This window comes from Doryrhamphus excisus, linkage group LG4 (assembly GCF_037039965.1).
Source record: "Doryrhamphus excisus strain RoL-2023G ecotype Guam linkage group LG4, RoL_Dexc_Guam_v1.1, whole genome shotgun sequence".
In the NCBI taxonomy this organism is placed as follows: domain Eukaryota; kingdom Metazoa; phylum Chordata; class Actinopteri; order Syngnathiformes; family Syngnathidae; genus Doryrhamphus; species Doryrhamphus excisus.
The window spans coordinates 3,197,458-3,213,851 of record NC_136360.1 but is presented as its reverse complement, the minus strand read 5'-3'; the positions used below and the strand labels follow the sequence as shown (position 1 = coordinate 3,213,851).

At 38.7% G+C, this 16,394-nt stretch overlaps 2 protein-coding genes across 5 annotated transcripts in view; one reads left to right on the top strand and one right to left on the bottom strand.

Moving 5' to 3' along the window:
• ddah1 (dimethylarginine dimethylaminohydrolase 1) overlaps positions 1-7,662 on the top strand; it is a 54,175-nt gene extending 46,513 nt beyond the window's left edge. For both annotated transcript variants that reach the window (XM_058072892.2, XM_058072891.2), the window contains exons 5-6: positions 3,130-3,273; positions 6,057-7,662. In XM_058072892.2, the coding sequence (XP_057928875.2) occupies positions 3,130-3,273; positions 6,057-6,173 (261 nt within the window). In that variant the 3' untranslated portion in view covers positions 6,174-7,662. The remainder of the gene's footprint in view (positions 1-3,129; positions 3,274-6,056) is intronic.
• A 6-nt stretch (positions 7,663-7,668) lies between these two features.
• mpl (MPL proto-oncogene, thrombopoietin receptor) lies at positions 7,669-15,163 on the bottom strand. Of its 3 annotated transcripts, none has more exons than XM_058072887.2 (12): positions 14,967-15,163; positions 14,785-14,905; positions 12,576-12,754; positions 12,185-12,342; positions 11,170-11,326; positions 10,964-11,069; positions 10,710-10,867; positions 10,487-10,629; positions 9,460-9,619; positions 9,272-9,353; positions 9,114-9,201; positions 7,669-9,033 (listed from the first exon to the last, which is right to left on the bottom strand). In XM_058072887.2, exons 1-12 carry the CDS (start codon positions 15,073-15,075, stop codon positions 8,590-8,592), a joined length of 1,905 nt encoding a protein of 634 aa, XP_057928870.2. In that variant the 5' UTR covers positions 15,076-15,163; the 3' UTR covers positions 7,669-8,589. The 3 variants fall into 3 exon arrangements, with proteins under 3 accessions (XP_057928870.2, XP_057928871.2, XP_057928872.2); XM_058072888.2 differs by having other exon boundaries at positions 9,460-9,604; XM_058072889.2 differs by having other exon boundaries at positions 14,789-14,905; positions 14,967-15,131.
• Positions 15,164-16,394: the final 1,231 nt, after the last annotated feature.

The following is a 16,394-nucleotide window of genomic DNA, read 5'->3' as shown; positions in this document are numbered from 1 at the left end:
ACATTATTGTATGGTTAAATGAATTCAAAGTGCCACTTTTAGATTTGGATGCATTTCGTATGGTAATGACTGGGGGTGTCCAGCGCCAGATTAAAACGTGACGGTATGTCTCATTTACAGAAGTGTTGTCTCACAAGAACAGTGCAGCAAGAAGGCAATCAGACTCTAAGATAAGGCATCGCTACTGTGAATGATAACACACGTATCACACATTAAGTGCTTTACGCACGCTATAAACCTTGCAATTCAACTTCCGTCAGTGTTTCCAGCTTCATTCAGCACTTGGCGTGTGTTTTTTTTTCATCGAAGCTTGGCAGCTGCTCAGTTGCTAATGTCCAAGCAGAAGCTGTAGTAATTCTACATTTGATCAAAGTTACTTAAGATTTGTCAGATCAAAATGCAACATAGGACTTCTATCCAAATATGTGATACTAGAGTCAATTTTGGACTCCTGGTTTAACATTCTAAGCATCATGGGAAGTGTAGTTATTTTAGCGTGCACATGAAGGCAATTTACCACAATCTGCAGGTGAGAAGGTGTCATGTATCGTGTTTGTAAATGTGTTTAATCTTGTGTTTAATATTTATCTCTCCCAAAGATGAGAATGCATGTTCACCAGATGGATTTCATCATCCGTCAGTCTCTTTTACCACCAAGTCTCTCCCCATGAAGTCACTTGCCCGAAAATACTGTATGAGGCTGCAACACCCACTCATTTTAGCTCACCACTAGGCACCCCTTACTCAGCCCCCGTCTCAGTCATGAGGTCACCAGGCAGTTCAGGGCTTCCCTCATGGATGTTTATACTGTGTATTACTCACTTGCAGTGAAGTAAAGGTTATTCTCAAATTGAGTTGCGTCTCAGAACCAAACTGTGACACGACCCCCAGAATATTGATATAAAACCTTGTACAATGAGCCAAACTAATAGACGATAAAACTAAATATGGTATATGGCACAAGGCGGAGATTCCCTGAGTCAGCTGCAGCGTGGGACAGCAGCAGCTGTAAGAATATAAGAATATTACTTCTTAGCCTTATAAAATAAGGTTCAGTGTAAGTCTGGATTCAAGTTCATAATTATTATTTCATAATACTTCATAAATAACACATTTCTAACGTCACATCCAATCATTTGAAGTGAAGTGACCAACAACCAGTTTTACCCAACACCATATAACCCCTCGTGCACTAACACCCAAAACACAAGTAAACAACTTCATGCCGCTACAGCAACGGAAGTAAAAAGAACAAGCAGCAACAACACAAGGAAGTAAACAAACTATATATACAGTATGTCCGTACATACAATACATACCATTAATTTGCAGTGTTTTCATTTATCTGGGGATATGCGTGTGTATGTGCCATTAATGTAATTCACTAATGACGTGTGCGTGCTATATAGTTTTTTTTTATCCATGTTTATATCCAGTCATGTACAGTATATCTTTTTCAGGACATGTTCAATCCTCTGCTCTCCTTCCTTACACGCAAACCATTTTTTATTTTTTTTACCTTAGACCCTAAGGCTTAGGGTGTATCAATGAATGATGCTTGACATCAATGCTTCCATGATTAAACTTGCATTAAAGTGCAATAATAACCATTTAGTGTACATCAAAAGGATGTAGTTTCGTAGGGTTTGTCAGTCGAGATAATTTAACCTTTTCTCTTGTAAAAGCTAGTCGATCCAGTATCGGTATTGGGGTTTGATTCCGACATAATTCACATTTTCAATCAATCTCTGCCCCTATCCATTCATTTTCTATGCCACTTATCTTCACTAGGTTCGCGGGTATGCTGGAGCTTATCCCAGCTTCCTTTGAGCGAGAAGCGGGGTACACTGGAGTGGTCGGAGATTTCTCCTCAGGAGACATTACCTTGACGTCTTTTCATTTCCTCACCAAAACTGTCGTCAGTGTACCTCATAAATAGTACTTCACTATTAGTCTTTTTGTTCCTAGTTTGTGATGTAAGTCGGATTTGGCTGTACTATTCTACTGTAACTAGTTCCAGAGCAATTCTTGTCTTTGTGGACCAAAATTAATCTATGGGAGTGGATACGTAACCACAAAATGTTGCAACATAGAATGCCATAACCTGAGGACCACCTGGAATATTATTTTACACTGTTTTGATTATCACAAAATGCATGTAGTTCTGTGTGAGCAATTTTCTTTGGGTTTGTAGAGTCAATCAGTCACATGTCTATGATGTCATCAGTGGTTGACTCTCAAAATGTTAACAAAAAACATGTTTTTTATGGTTTTATATACATAAAATAATTACAATTTTTTTGTTGCTTTCTGGAACAAATGCATTTGATTTATATTGTTTATTATGGGAAAAATTTAATCATAATAATAATAATACATTTAATTTCGATTTTCTCCGGGTACTCCGGTTTCCTCCCACATTCCAAAAACATGCTAGGTTAATTGGCGACTCCAAATTGTCCATAGGTATGAATGTGAGTGTGAATGGTTGTTTGTCTATATGTGCCCTGTGATTGGCTGGAGACCAGTCCAGGGTGTATTCTTAGTCCATTCTTAGTCCATTCGTAGTCCATTCTTAGTCCAGTAAAGCAGTTGAAAACAAGAGATCACATTGTCAGGTTTGAAACGTTTTTCAGATTTTTTTTTTATGACTCTTGACATTTGACAGTAATGTCAAAAAAATGACAGTATTTTGGACTTGCTTTTTGCCCGCCTTTCCTTTTGTCTCATTGGTATCCGTCCGCACATGTTCTACTCGTAAACATGAAGAGACACCTGCCTCTCCTCTGGTCATAACATCCTCACCCACCAACCACCTCCCTCCCCCACTTCCTCTTGGCAGCATGGGAGTCTCCTGCTCCTCCAGTCCCACCTTTGCCTCCGTTCAATTACATAAATAATGTGACATCTGCCGAAGAAGAATGTCTGCTCCTGTGTTCTCCATTAACATCACCCCCCCCCCCCTCAACCCCCAATCAGGCCTCAGAGATCGGTTTGGCAGAGCCATGTGGTGCTGACTTAAGATTGTAGCCATGCTTCTTACTCAAAGCGTCTGTTTGTGTTCTTGCAAGTCTTGTGGACTCTCACGGGTCGTCATTTATGTTTTTTATTTATTATTTTTGTATGTAGATCATGCAGCAAATGAGTGACCATCGTTACGACAAACTGACGGTGCCTGATGACCTTGCTGCCAACTGCATCTACATGAATCTACCCAATAAAGGACATGTTCTTCTGCATTGTACACCGGAGGAGTTTCCAGAAAGTGTAAAGGTAATGGTTTGTTTTGGACTTTGGAGGGGTTGGGGTTTGAATCCTGCTGCAGACAAAAAAAATACAACTGCAGCATCAAAATAGTGCTTTACAAAAATGCCACCATGACTGAAGCAAAGCTTAGATTAGATCCAGAATGCTTTATTGATCTTTGGGATGATAAAAGGAGGCTGAAATATTGACGTTGCCAAGGAAACATTCTCCTCAGCACCCAACCCTTCAACATGTCATTTGCTTGGATGACTGAAGCCTCTTAACAATGTCTTCTTAACACCATCAATGCATGGACACGCTTTAATTACTGTCAAGCGTTATGATGACCTACTTTCACTTACAGGTGGTCCTCAGGTTACAAATGACTTCCATTCCTTCCACTCTAATGCAGGATGTCCAAACTGCGGCATAGGGGCATTTGCAACCTGCGGCTGATTTTTTTATTGCCCTGCGGCACATTCTAAAAATATAATTTATCAAGAAAACTAAAAAAAAACATGTCTAAAACTGGTATGTGTTCCTATAAATGTTTCCCGTTGGGGAGCAGAGTGAGTGCCTGACAGGAAGTGAGGTCACGGGTTCAGAGTTGACTTTCAGCTAGGTGTTGTTGTTCTGGTGCTTGTGTATCTCACCGAACATTATGGACACATAATGACTAGTGTAGAAAACCACATCAATGTCTTTGAGGCAGGAATTGCATAACATACCACAAATGACAAAGTTAATATACGTACTATAGAAAAAGTGTTTTGTTTTCACTTTTGGATTAATAATAGGTGTGTTTTTTTTTTTTTTAATCCGATACAAAAGGATCTGACAGGATGAAATCCAGTAGCCTGTGGTGTACATGGACAGAACCTCAACCTCAAAATGTGCTCAGTGGTTAAAACCCCAACCTCACCAGTTATTTTTAGAAGGAAGAATTCGGAAAAATATGCGTCCTTGGATTGCGATCCACGGCGGAGAGTCAGTTTTTCTCACAGAAGATAAACTGATAGGATTCATCATGGTCATAAAATCTATTTTTCTATCCCATTTTTTCAGCTTTGGTAGCCGCTTTGACAGATCATCTGGCACAATAAGACATTAATATTTCTACCAAGTTCCAGTTTCACAAAGTTCAAACCCACCAGAATTTGGCTTTGTATTTGGTAGAAAAAAAAAATCAAATAGCAGCAAAATACCAGAGTTTATTTTATTTTTCCATGTCTTGTTATAGAGTTGAGCTACAGTCAGATGTAACGGTATTACAGGGGAATCAAATTTATTCTGCTTTCTATCTCCATGCATTATCTTCGCCGGTGTTTGGTCTATTTATATGAGCTCACGAAGTTGCGTAAGAGCTGCACAACAAAAGCAGGGGCCATGAGAGATGATTGGCAGAGTAGGAGGGGGAGGACGTATTTATTGGTGAGTAGTGGCAGACATCTTTGGAGATAAAGAACTGCAGCAGACAAAAGGAACATAGGAATATCGGGAAATATCCCTGTGTTTGACCACACCATCTCCAACTCAACATATACAGTACATCACTGGTACCTCTGTTTTTGTCGGGTTGAGTTTTCACCAAAAATATCTTGTTTTTCAAACATTCATACATGTTAAGCGCAATGTTTGGCCATACAAATTGGATTGCGTGTCCAAACAAGGAATCAAACAAAAGAAAGAAAATGAATACAGTATAAGACATGAGTCCAACTGTGTCTTGATTACATAACTCCCACCCGGAAGTCATTGTTCCCCAGCTTTGTCACTCCTCTATGACATTAATCAACACATTAACACCACAAGTCTCTGCTTTTGTTGTTCAGTAAGGCTGCAAAATAACCCACCACGGGGCCAAATAGTTAGAAGTGCCAGCAATTCACACTTCAATTCAAGAAATAAGGCACTGCGAAACACAAAATCGTGTCCTGTCCCCTTCTTATTGTGTTTAATATGTCGGGGGAGCTGCACGGTGGGTGAGTGGTTATCACGCATGCCATCTCTGTGTGGCGTTTGCATGTTCTATCTGTGCATGCGTGGGTTTTTTCCGGGTACTCCGGTTTCCTCCCACATTCCAAAAACATGCTAGGTTAATTGGCGACTCCAAATTGTCCATAGGTATGAATGTGAGTGTGAATGGTTGTTTGTCTATATGTGCCCTGTGATTGGCTAGCGACCATTCCAGGGTGTAACCCGCCTCTCGCCTGAAGACAGCCTGGATAGGCTCCAGCACCCCCGCGACCCTCGTGATGAAAAGCGGTAGAAAATGAATAAATTAATGAACTTTCCAAACTTTTGTTTTGTTTTGTTCTTGCCCATTGTGTCAGCGTCGTCTGGTTTAAACACACCAAACTCCTCCAAAACTGCTGTTATTGTCCTTCCTTTTTATACTTTTGGTACCGTAATGATAATGGAACACCAAGGAGCCCTCCGGAAACTGTTCCCACATAGTCGGAAGCAAATGTAAACAAAAGTCGCCAATAGAAGTTAGTAGTAATAGCTGATGTCACTTTCAAAATATTGCTCCCATACTTTATTGCTGTTGTCATAACAACAGGAATTGTTTGTTAGAAATATGGCTACGGAGCCAAAAACATTTGTACAGCTCTGGGCTATGTCGATGATTGCAAAAGTAAGTATGATGGTTCCAATCCCTGCAGTTTGATGCAGGATTGCCAACCAGTCAGTATTCCAGATGACTCTTCAGCTGCCTTGTAAGAGAAGAATTACACGTGATAATTGAAATATGACTCAGATATGATATTATGAACAGTTGTCAATAACTCTAACTTTTGTGTCCACAGGTATTTGAGAAGTTGAAGGACCACATGCTGATCCCTGTGTCCAACATGGAGAAAATGAAAGTAGATGGAGCTCTCACGTGCTGCTCCGTGCTCATCAACAAGAAGGCCAACAACTAAGTGTTATCCAAGTGGGGCCTGTATCCCATCACAGTGGATTCCAAGACTTTGTGAAACTATTATGGGTCACTGGAGGAGGATAAGTAGATTTGGTATTTTTAATAGAGGGGCACTTCGGGGGCAGACACGTTTCCTTCCTTATGAAGAATATGCTAAATTATCTTAAAATGGATAAGATCCAGTATAACTGTAGAATACAATTAATTTATGTTATTTATGCTTCCATAGAGAAGTGGCAGCCACCACTAATGAGTGAATATATTGCATACACTAATTATATTGAAGTAGAACGCTTACTTCCAGCAGTTCAAATAAGACTATTTTGTTTTTACTTCCACAGTTATATATAGTTATGATATTCTAATTCCCTTGATGAAGGAATAATGCAGCTTGAAGATTCCCAAATTGTGAACCAATCCATTCTTAACATGGTTAGCCTCACACTGAACTTTTTCATTTTTTCGGTCCTGAAGGTACTATAGTTTAGTTTAAATGTATTTGTTTGGTAGGATGTTGTTTTTTTTTGTTTGTTTATTTTCCGCCGAGACTGTGAAACTGCAATTAATACCTCTTAAATCCAATATAAGCCAGTGAGACTGCAGTACATGTTGTGTGGATATCTTCCACAGCATGATAATGACTCTTATTGTTTTTTTGTCAATAATAAACACTGGAACAGTATAACTTTGTGTTAAACATGTATGTGATACATGTGTTGCCTTTCAATGTACAGTATCTCCATGTGGAGTTTGCATGTTCTCCCGGTGGGTGTGTGGGTTTTCTCCGGGTTCTCCGGTTTCCTCCCACATTCCAAAAACATGCTAGGTTAATTGGTGACTCTAAATTGTCCATAGGTATGAATGTGAGTACGCATCCCTGAGTGATGGCAAGCGGCATAGAAAATGGATGGATGGATGCCTTTCAATGTGCCTGAGAGTGAGAGTTAAGGAAATGACATCAGGAGGTGATCCTTGCGTATGGGCAGGCAGGCGGTGATGAAGCTTGGAAAGAATGTGGTTTTGTTGCGTTCAGAAGAGAACATTTGCAACGGCAGTAAACACTGACTCTTAAACTTGCTCCGTTTTCTTCTCTCGCCTACCCCTTTACTAGTGCCTCAGAGACAGGTTTGCATTAACTTACGGCCATGATGTCATGCAGTCTGGCAGGACGCTGGCTGAAAGCGTCATTGCAGAATAGCCGGAGGTCATTCTCACATTATTACTGACGTTTTAGTGTTCCAGCTTTTGTGGGCTTGTCTAATGGGTTATTTCTAAAGCTGATATTCTGTATATTCTCCCCAAAAAGTGTTGTATCATTACATTTGATCATGTTAGAATAATCTCCAAGTCTTGGGTCCATGGATTCTTAATTTGTTGCTGCTGAATTTCCATTCGGGTACCTGAATTTTAATACAAGTTGTAACTATTTTAGTCATCACAAATAACATGTTTGACCAATTTGCCCAATAAAGTGACACCTTAGAATTCAACCAAGTTGTTATTTTTTTAACTTATCAATTTATTAATGACATTTAGTATTGTTTTGGCTTGTTAGGCCCGCCCTCAAGAGCAAATTAACAACATAGGAATAAATGTAAATACATGTAAATACAATACCACCACCCAGTGGCAAAGAAGTGAAGGCTAATTTTAATGATAATAAGAACGTGCCAAAGCATTTTTAGACACACTAGCTCTGATATTTATAGCAAAAATTCCAATATGTTCAATAAATATATCAGACTGGTAATATTTACATGGAAATGGTGCACATTAAATGCACATAGGAGGTCATCTGCATGATGTATTTATTCTCCACCGAGAACAACACAAATCCACAAACTAATAGTTGCAACATAAAATTAGGCTACAATTAAACAGCATCAATGGCAAACAATGAGATACAGTAGAAGATGCAGAAATACATAATTATTAAATTACAATCATAATGTTTTGATTATATATACAAACAAATAATAATGTCATATATTTGTATTTATTTGTTATGTATGGTTTTCATTACATTTTAATTGTTTAATTGTGCTTTTAATCATTCATTATTTAAATAATTGTTCATTTAATTCATCTTTTGTGTATCACAGGACAGGACAGTCATTGTTTTGCAACACGCTTGCTCCCTCTAGTGGCTTTAGAACGACACAGCAGTGTCGGCAAAGCATTTGAATGGAATTGAACTGTAAACTAAAAACTACAAGTATTTTTTTCCCCCGCAAATTAGTTCTGAATTTAACTGTACAAGACCTACTTGCTTTAAGAAAATATGTGAACACAGTACATAATGTGAATAATAATAATAATAATAATAATAGTTTAAACCCACACCCAACAATACTGATGCAGTACAAATGTAGTATATATATACAGTATATATTGGATCTATTATTACTGTTCAACATTTAGCTGCAGGGTAAGTTAGTATAGACATTGCCAGGCACTCTTATGTCTGCTACCTTGTCACTGACACTGACTGCAGGCTCGGAAAGAGGCATGTAGGAATGGTTTAGTAAGTCAGTGTCCTCGTTGCAAAAACAGTGACATGTTTTTGGAAGAAGCTCACCCTCCATTCCAGGACCTCTTATCTCTCCAAACTGCTCACAGACATACTTGTTTCCTGTGGCACAAATAATGACACTCTCCCTGTTCAGTGTCACATAATCTGGGAACAGTTTCAGTTCTGTTGTGGGGCTTCCGTCTTCCTGGTGGTTCCCTTGCTCTGACGACAGGAGTTGAGTCGATTCGACGAATGGCTTACCCGATCCTGAGACCTGATCCTGGGACATGACCTCCACCACAGAAGAAGCAGCCTCCTCAAAGTACTGTTTTGCCGTGACCGGAGGGTGCTGTTTCAACATAGGAAAGATATTAATTATAATTGAAAACCTGTAAAATATTTTTGCACATCAGCTGTTAAGTTGTTTACCCAATTCTGCAAATTGGTCTCAGTGAGAAAACTTTGAAGGACTTTGTCAAGGTTTGGCACAGGCGGCCAAAACCATTGCTTCAGTTTTCTAAGCATGACAAAAAAAACATAATTACAAACATCATATAATATTAGATGGGAATATGAAAAATACTTACTGGAAATAAGTAAAAAACAAAGAGATGAGGATGGCAGCAGTTATCAGCAGTGTGGCAGGAATGCAAGTCACCAGCAACGTGTCTGGAAAAGTCATTTTATTGTCTGATATTAATCAAACAGAGAAATATTTGGGGGTATTTTAGTCTTAGGCACGTGCTAACGTCACACGTTAGCCAGCTGAGCTTACCTATGTCTGCGGGAGTTTCTCCTGTGAGGACATCTGACCAGTCGCTCCAGTGGCCAGAAAGAAACGATCCATTTGGTTTAGCTCTGACCTTCACTCTGTACTGGCTACTTGAGGGAATCTCGAGGCATGTGCTTGTTGCTGGGTCCTTCAGGGAAACCAACTGAAGAAACGTGCATTGATGAACTGATTGATATTTAATATTGACGATGCATTTTGTACGGTTTGTTCTAATCAGGAAAAAAGTTGGACTACGACCCGGACTGCCCTCCACTCACAACAAGCTCATCAACAGGTTGTGAATAACAGTATAACGTAATCTCACAAAGAACACTTGACGAACAACACTAAGTTCATCACACAGCAACTCAACACTCCAAATATATATGTGACAAACATGTACTAATATGACTTTGAAATGGAACAACAAAACTCTTAAATCCATTTTGGCTGATTAATTGGGGCACTGCAATGACGTCAGCCTCCCTATGGGCTCCAGGTCCTCTAGTGAACATACGCAGCATTGCAGCGGCATCTACCATTTTCGGTGCTGATCTTTTCGCCGTAATGCTTTATGGGTATGTTTGGTTAATTTAAACTCGTACTGGTTCTTGTAATGTATATTTCCTTGGTACGGTTTGAGTGTTAAGTTGCTGTGTGATGATTTTACTGTTGTTTGTAAGATGATACTGTGAGACAGACGATTGAGGAATGACTTCCTGCAATTTCTAATGGGTTTGCCAAGAGTGTTTTCATAGATCATGATTGCCTCCTGAAAACTGCAGGAAGATTTGCATATTTTCATTATGTTTCAATATTTTTTGACAAATCCATTAGCCACTCAATTTTTTTTGTTCACAGTTATTCATTAAATTCTGTATTTTTCCACTGAAATCTAATAATAATAGCCTGACAAATCATAACAATATGAACTCATTTGCCTTCACATTTTGTGTCTTATTTGTAAACATAAAAAAATGTATAGCATCATGACTGAATTATTATCTCCAGCTTGTGGCCAAAAACCTACCAGCCAGGCTTTGCTCTCTCGGATTTGGCAGCCAACTTCATATTGCAGGTGAGTTGACAGAGTCAAACGAGGAGCCTCCCATTTCAGACATAATCCATCTTCCTGCAGTGATCCTCTCAGATGAGCTGGTGGAGGTGTTTTAACTAAAACGAAATATAAACAAGTAAACATTTCACTTTATGTGACCTACAATGTGGATAATTAACAAAAAACGTTCGCTCACTGATGTTTTGGACTGTGAACTCTTGGGTGTAAAATGTTCTGCTGGCATTCTTGAGTTTGACTTTGACTTTTCTGGACTTATCTCCCTGAAAACTGCAACGATCTGTCAACGTCCTGTCAGGCTGACACTCTGTCCAGTCAGTCCAGCCCAAAGATTCGCTGCAATTTAAATATAATTGTGCAAAATAGTCAACAATGTTGTGTACAGGTAGTTGTGTACGTGAAAGAAAACAAAAAGACAAGTTAAAGTGCTACCTAAGATTCATTTTATAGAAAAGTGTCGGTCGACTGTTTCTGCTGGCGTTCCAATGGCAGGTGATTGTTTGCAGATCGGAGGTGTAGCACTTCAATGAAATGTCGTCTGAAAAGAGAAGAGAACAAATCTAATCCCGAGTTCCAAAATGTCCCATTTTTTTTTACTTATTTTTAAGGACTTGCATGTTTGTCCCCTATCTACACACCTGCATGTTGTGGCACCACTTCCTGTACGGAGTCTGACCAGTGACTCCAGTGTCCTGCAGTGTCCCTGTCGGCACACTTGACTGCAACCTGGACTTGGACCTCGTCCCCTGGGATGAGCGGCACTAGTATGACTGGGTCATCCCGCCTATCAGTTCCCTAAAATGTTTAAAAGTTAAAATTAAAATCATATTTAGTTTTTTTAAGCTCTAACTATGAAAATATTTAATTTCTCAAACCAATTAATTAGCTTACCGATTCCCAGCATGCCTTGCAGTACCTGTTTGCTGTTAAACTATTGTTATGTAAGCCGTTATTTCTCATTTCTCATAGTATTAGGGTTCATTTTTTAATATTATTACCGTATCTGACGTTGTGACAGTGATTCAAGTCCCGTACTGTTTGCTTTATAAAAGTTCAACTTCTCTTTCGGCAGGCTGAATTGCCAAGTACTATTTTTTTTAATTAGCCTGTGTGTGTTATTAAATTGCATATTTAAAAAAACAACAATAACATAAAAACAGCATAAATGGAGGAAAAAAAATCACAAATTGTAAAATAATAAAATGTGTTGAAGGTTGCCATCTAATGAGAAAAATGGCATAATTTATGAGAATAACTTTGTAATATTGTGAGAGGAAAAAATGTCATTTTAGTAGCATTAAATATTAAAGAAAATAGATATTTTTGTATTTTATGATAAACAAAATTAGGTTGTGTAAAAGTAATAATATTATAGGGATAATATTAAAATATTATTAGAAGAAAATTTACAAAATGAAAGTTGGAAATTAATAAAAAAATTACAAAATATGTAATCTTTGTATCAAAAAGATAAAATATTATAATATAAATAAGTGACAATATTAAACAATCAAAACAAAACAAAAGTGTAATTTTTGTAAAATTAGATGTGGGAAAGGTTATGATATTACAGTAATAATATTTTCCTGTACAATTCAGCCACAAAACATTATCTTTCATTGACGTGAAACGATAACACCAACATTCTCCTACCTCTTTGGTCTTCTCTCCCAGCCCCTTCGACCAGTATCGGATCCTGTATTTCACCTTATCCTCCCAGTATTTTGGCACCCTGGTGAGCCATGAAAGCTGCAGTTGCCCTGCTTTATCATTTTGGTGTAAACACACATTGAAGGGAGCATCCAGCAGAACTGAAATAAAAAGGACAACATATGTTTTGAATACGCTTAGAGTCACTATTAATAAAGATCATTACGATGAATTATGATGTCAGTGTCAAGTGGAGCTGGAGCCTATCCCAGCTGACATACAGAGACAACTGTGATTGTGGATTGAACCCACCCCATCCGCATCCATCATGAACTAAATTTAATGAATTCATTCCGGAATTCCGGCTTCAGAAGAGGGAAAAGCAACATCTTACTGTGATCTTCCACACTGACGGTGCGAATGCAGACGCTGTTGTTGGTGTTGTGCTCCACCACTTGAAGGTAGATATCCACATATGTGACAACGTCCAAATAAGGGAATGAGCAGATGTGGAGCGACGTTCCTTCTGTTGTCCTCTGGGTAAACAGTTGACATTTTTTCTTTCTGGACAGCCTTGATTGTGATGATAAACACAATTGTTGTCTTTAATTCGTATTATACTGTATAAACACGGGTATCAAACACATATAGTACATACTGAAAAATAGTTTTGTAATTGTTAGTTGTTAGGAAATATCACTTCCTGTTCTGTGCTATTATTTTGGAGTGCTGGAGGGGAAGTTGCAACCGCTTTACCGCAGAGGAATTGTGCACAGCTGGTAGCAATCCCAATTAGTAGGGTTTAAAAGCCCAGAGGACTGTGTTGGTTCATACTTTTCTTTGACACCTTTTGTTACTTCATCCTGCATTACCGTGTTTACTGCTTTTTTTAAATATTATTATTATTATATATATATCATTAAAATGTTTGTATTTGCATGCTACTCCCTGTCTCTACATACCTGCTGCCAAGCCTTCAACAGCACCTCAAACCCTGAGAGTTCACTTGTTTAGCACAATTTGTGTATACAGCTACATAAAATGACTAGAAGCATTCAATCATGACGTTTTTAACTCATTAAATCCAAAACAAAGGCTTTTTGTGAGAAGATACATTTCAAGCATTACACAATAGACTATAAAAGATGACTTTTCACTTCCTGGTTGTTGTGCAGCATGGGTTTCAATGAGAGAGATGGTTTTACAAAATGCACTTCTGCATTTTCGGCCTAAAACTGCACAGACATGATCTCCTCTATTGTGAAGTTGCATCATCACCTCTTTGAGCTTGTTTGTGCAAAAAAATTAACAATTCATTCATTCATTAATTGGGCTGCACGGCGATCGAGTGGTTAGCGTGCAGACCTCACAGCTAGGAGACCCGAGTTCAATCCCACCCACCATGTTCTCCCCGTGCATGCGTAGATTTTCTCCGGGTACTCCGGTTTCCTCCCATATTCCAAAAACATGCTAGGTTAATTGTTGACTCCAAATTATCCATAGGTATGAATGTGAGTGTGAATGGTTGTTTGTCTATATGTGCCCTGTGATTGGCTGGCGACCATTCCAGCATGTAAAACAGCTGGGATAGGCTCCAGCACCGCCCGCGACCCTCGTGACGATAAGCAGTAAAAAATGAATGTGGCGAATTAATTAATGACGAGTGTTCTGCAACTGACTCCTCCAGTTCCGTTCCGACAGTAAATGCTACAGAATTTCATTCATTCCGTACATCATCCACTTCTCCAATGCCTCGCCTGTCACACTGTACTCACCGCCCTCCCTCGTATAAAGTGTACATTTACTAGTATTTACCATATTTTGAACACATAAAAGGCAAATAAAGTAAAGAAGCAAAAAGTGTTTTTATTTTCGAAAAGTACATATAATGCCATTGTTTTTCGTTTCTTTTTCAGTTGCTGCCATGAATTGGACTGGTGAGCATTGCGCTTTCATTGTGGAAACGTTTATCAAAACAAAACAAATCTGTAACTGCAACACCATTAGCGTTTCGTTTGCACTTCAATCTTGGTAGACATCTTGAACCACCATCTTGTTATGGGTTACCAACTTCAGAGATACTGGATATGCACTGAAATGAAAATCAACCAACCGACATTGCACCGCCAGAACTGATTTCATTTTTAAAACATAATGAAACAGAATTATATGTACTTTTCGAAAATAAAAATACGTTTTTGTGCCTTTACTTTATTTGCCTTTTATTTAACCTACAAATGTGTCAGATCATTTTGCCTGACCATGTATTATTTCATTATGTCTTAGTCATATTGCATTGTAATTTATGTAAGAGTGTATTTTCTTTCTGAAAGAGTTTCACTTGTGGATCAATAAAGTCCAAGTCTAAGAATTAATTCATGAAAAGCAAAGAAAAATACTTTCAGTTGTCACATGTAGTTTTTATGCCAGGATTTGAACAACAAAGTTGATGCTTTTCTTATAAGACTGTACCAGATTTAAGCAGCATTAATTCTGATACATTAATACATCAATACTTTGATGCTCCCAGTTCTTAGTGACAGTAATAATCTCAGTTATTCACAGTATAGTATATTACAAAATGATGACTTTGTACAACATACTTGCCAGTGTTGTAGTACAAATCGTAAGTCCTTTCGTCTGTGGTCTCGAAGAAGCAGGTGAAATCCTCCTCTGTCCTCGTGAAACATTTCGGGTCTGCCTCATCCTTTAGGAGCAAAATATCTGCCAAGAAACGATGACTTTAGACTTTATTCTGTATTCAGACAATCAATATTTGTCCTACCCTCTAATGGAATATCGGTGCCAGTCAAATCGTCGCCATATATCCATGATGCAAAGAACGCTTGAATCCATAAGCTAAGGTGCAGCTTCCTACTGTATGTCAATGTCATGGCCAATGTTGTTACTCTGAATACCCAACCATATTAAGCAACACACTGAACCCGCTACATGCTTGTGTGTGCATTCTGTGTGTTGTTTTGACGAACAAGGGTGGGGGCAGTTGGCAGGCCCAAGGGGCTGGTCTTTTTTTGACAGGAAGAAAACATGTTTCTGTGTGACGTTCAAAGTCATAAATTAATCCAAAAAGCGATAGCATCGATACCAAGTGTAGTGTCGGTATTGAATCAGTACAAGCCTGATGAGATTAGTATTTTTATGACCACAAATATGCTGAGGAGTATGTACTGTATTTCAATGGGAAAGATGCAGGCCAAGCTCTTATAAAATGTACTTCTGCCACCTTGTGGCTGTTTTTTTGGTTTAAAACCCACACCAGCCATGCTCTCTTCTATTGTGGAGTTGCATCATCACCTCAAAAAAGTCAAATATGTATAAATATGTCTTTGGTAGTGAATTAGTTAAGAGATAACAAACAGGATTCAGGATTTTTTGGGTAAAAAATGGCGAAACATAACTGCTGTTGAGCCTTTGTTGCTACTTCTGATGTTTCCAAGAATACAAGCCATGACAAGAATAGTTTCACTGTGGTTTTTTTTCTAGTAAGTTGAGCAGTGGTCTATGTGGAAGTCGTGAGGAAAGCCACGTTTGACAGACACTTCCGATAGTGTACTTTGTTTATGAAGAAAGGAAACCCAATGACACATCAGCTCAGGCCAGCAGCGGGAGATAAGTGTTCCAACCTACCATACTGGTTGGATGTCATTACTGACACACTCACTATTAGGGACTGAGAAGCAAATGTGAAACCTTATTAAGTGCTATGCAATACTTATAAAGTCCAAAAATAACTCTTGAGGTACACTCCGGTTATCCTCACGGTTCGTGGAGGTGCTGGAGCCTATCCCAGTTGTCTTCGGGCGAAAGGTGGGGTACACCCTGGACTGGTCGCCAGCCAATCACAGGGCACATATAGACAAACAACCATTCACACTCACATTCATACCTATGGACAATTGGGAGTCGCCAATTAACCTAGCATACCCGGAGAAAACCCACAGGGAAAACATGCGGGTCTCCTAGCTGTGAGGAGACCCGCATGCTGCGTGCAGCCTACATTGGGCTTATGTTACATAAAAATATGGGGGTTGTGGCTGTTTTTTTATTGGCATACAGCACATGATTTGACAAGATTTAACAAGAAAACAAAATAAAAAACAGCCAAATCATGTAATTTTGCAATTATAAAGTCAAAATATTCAGAATGGAAGTTGTAATCTAATAAGAAAAGTGGCAAAAATTATGAAGGCAA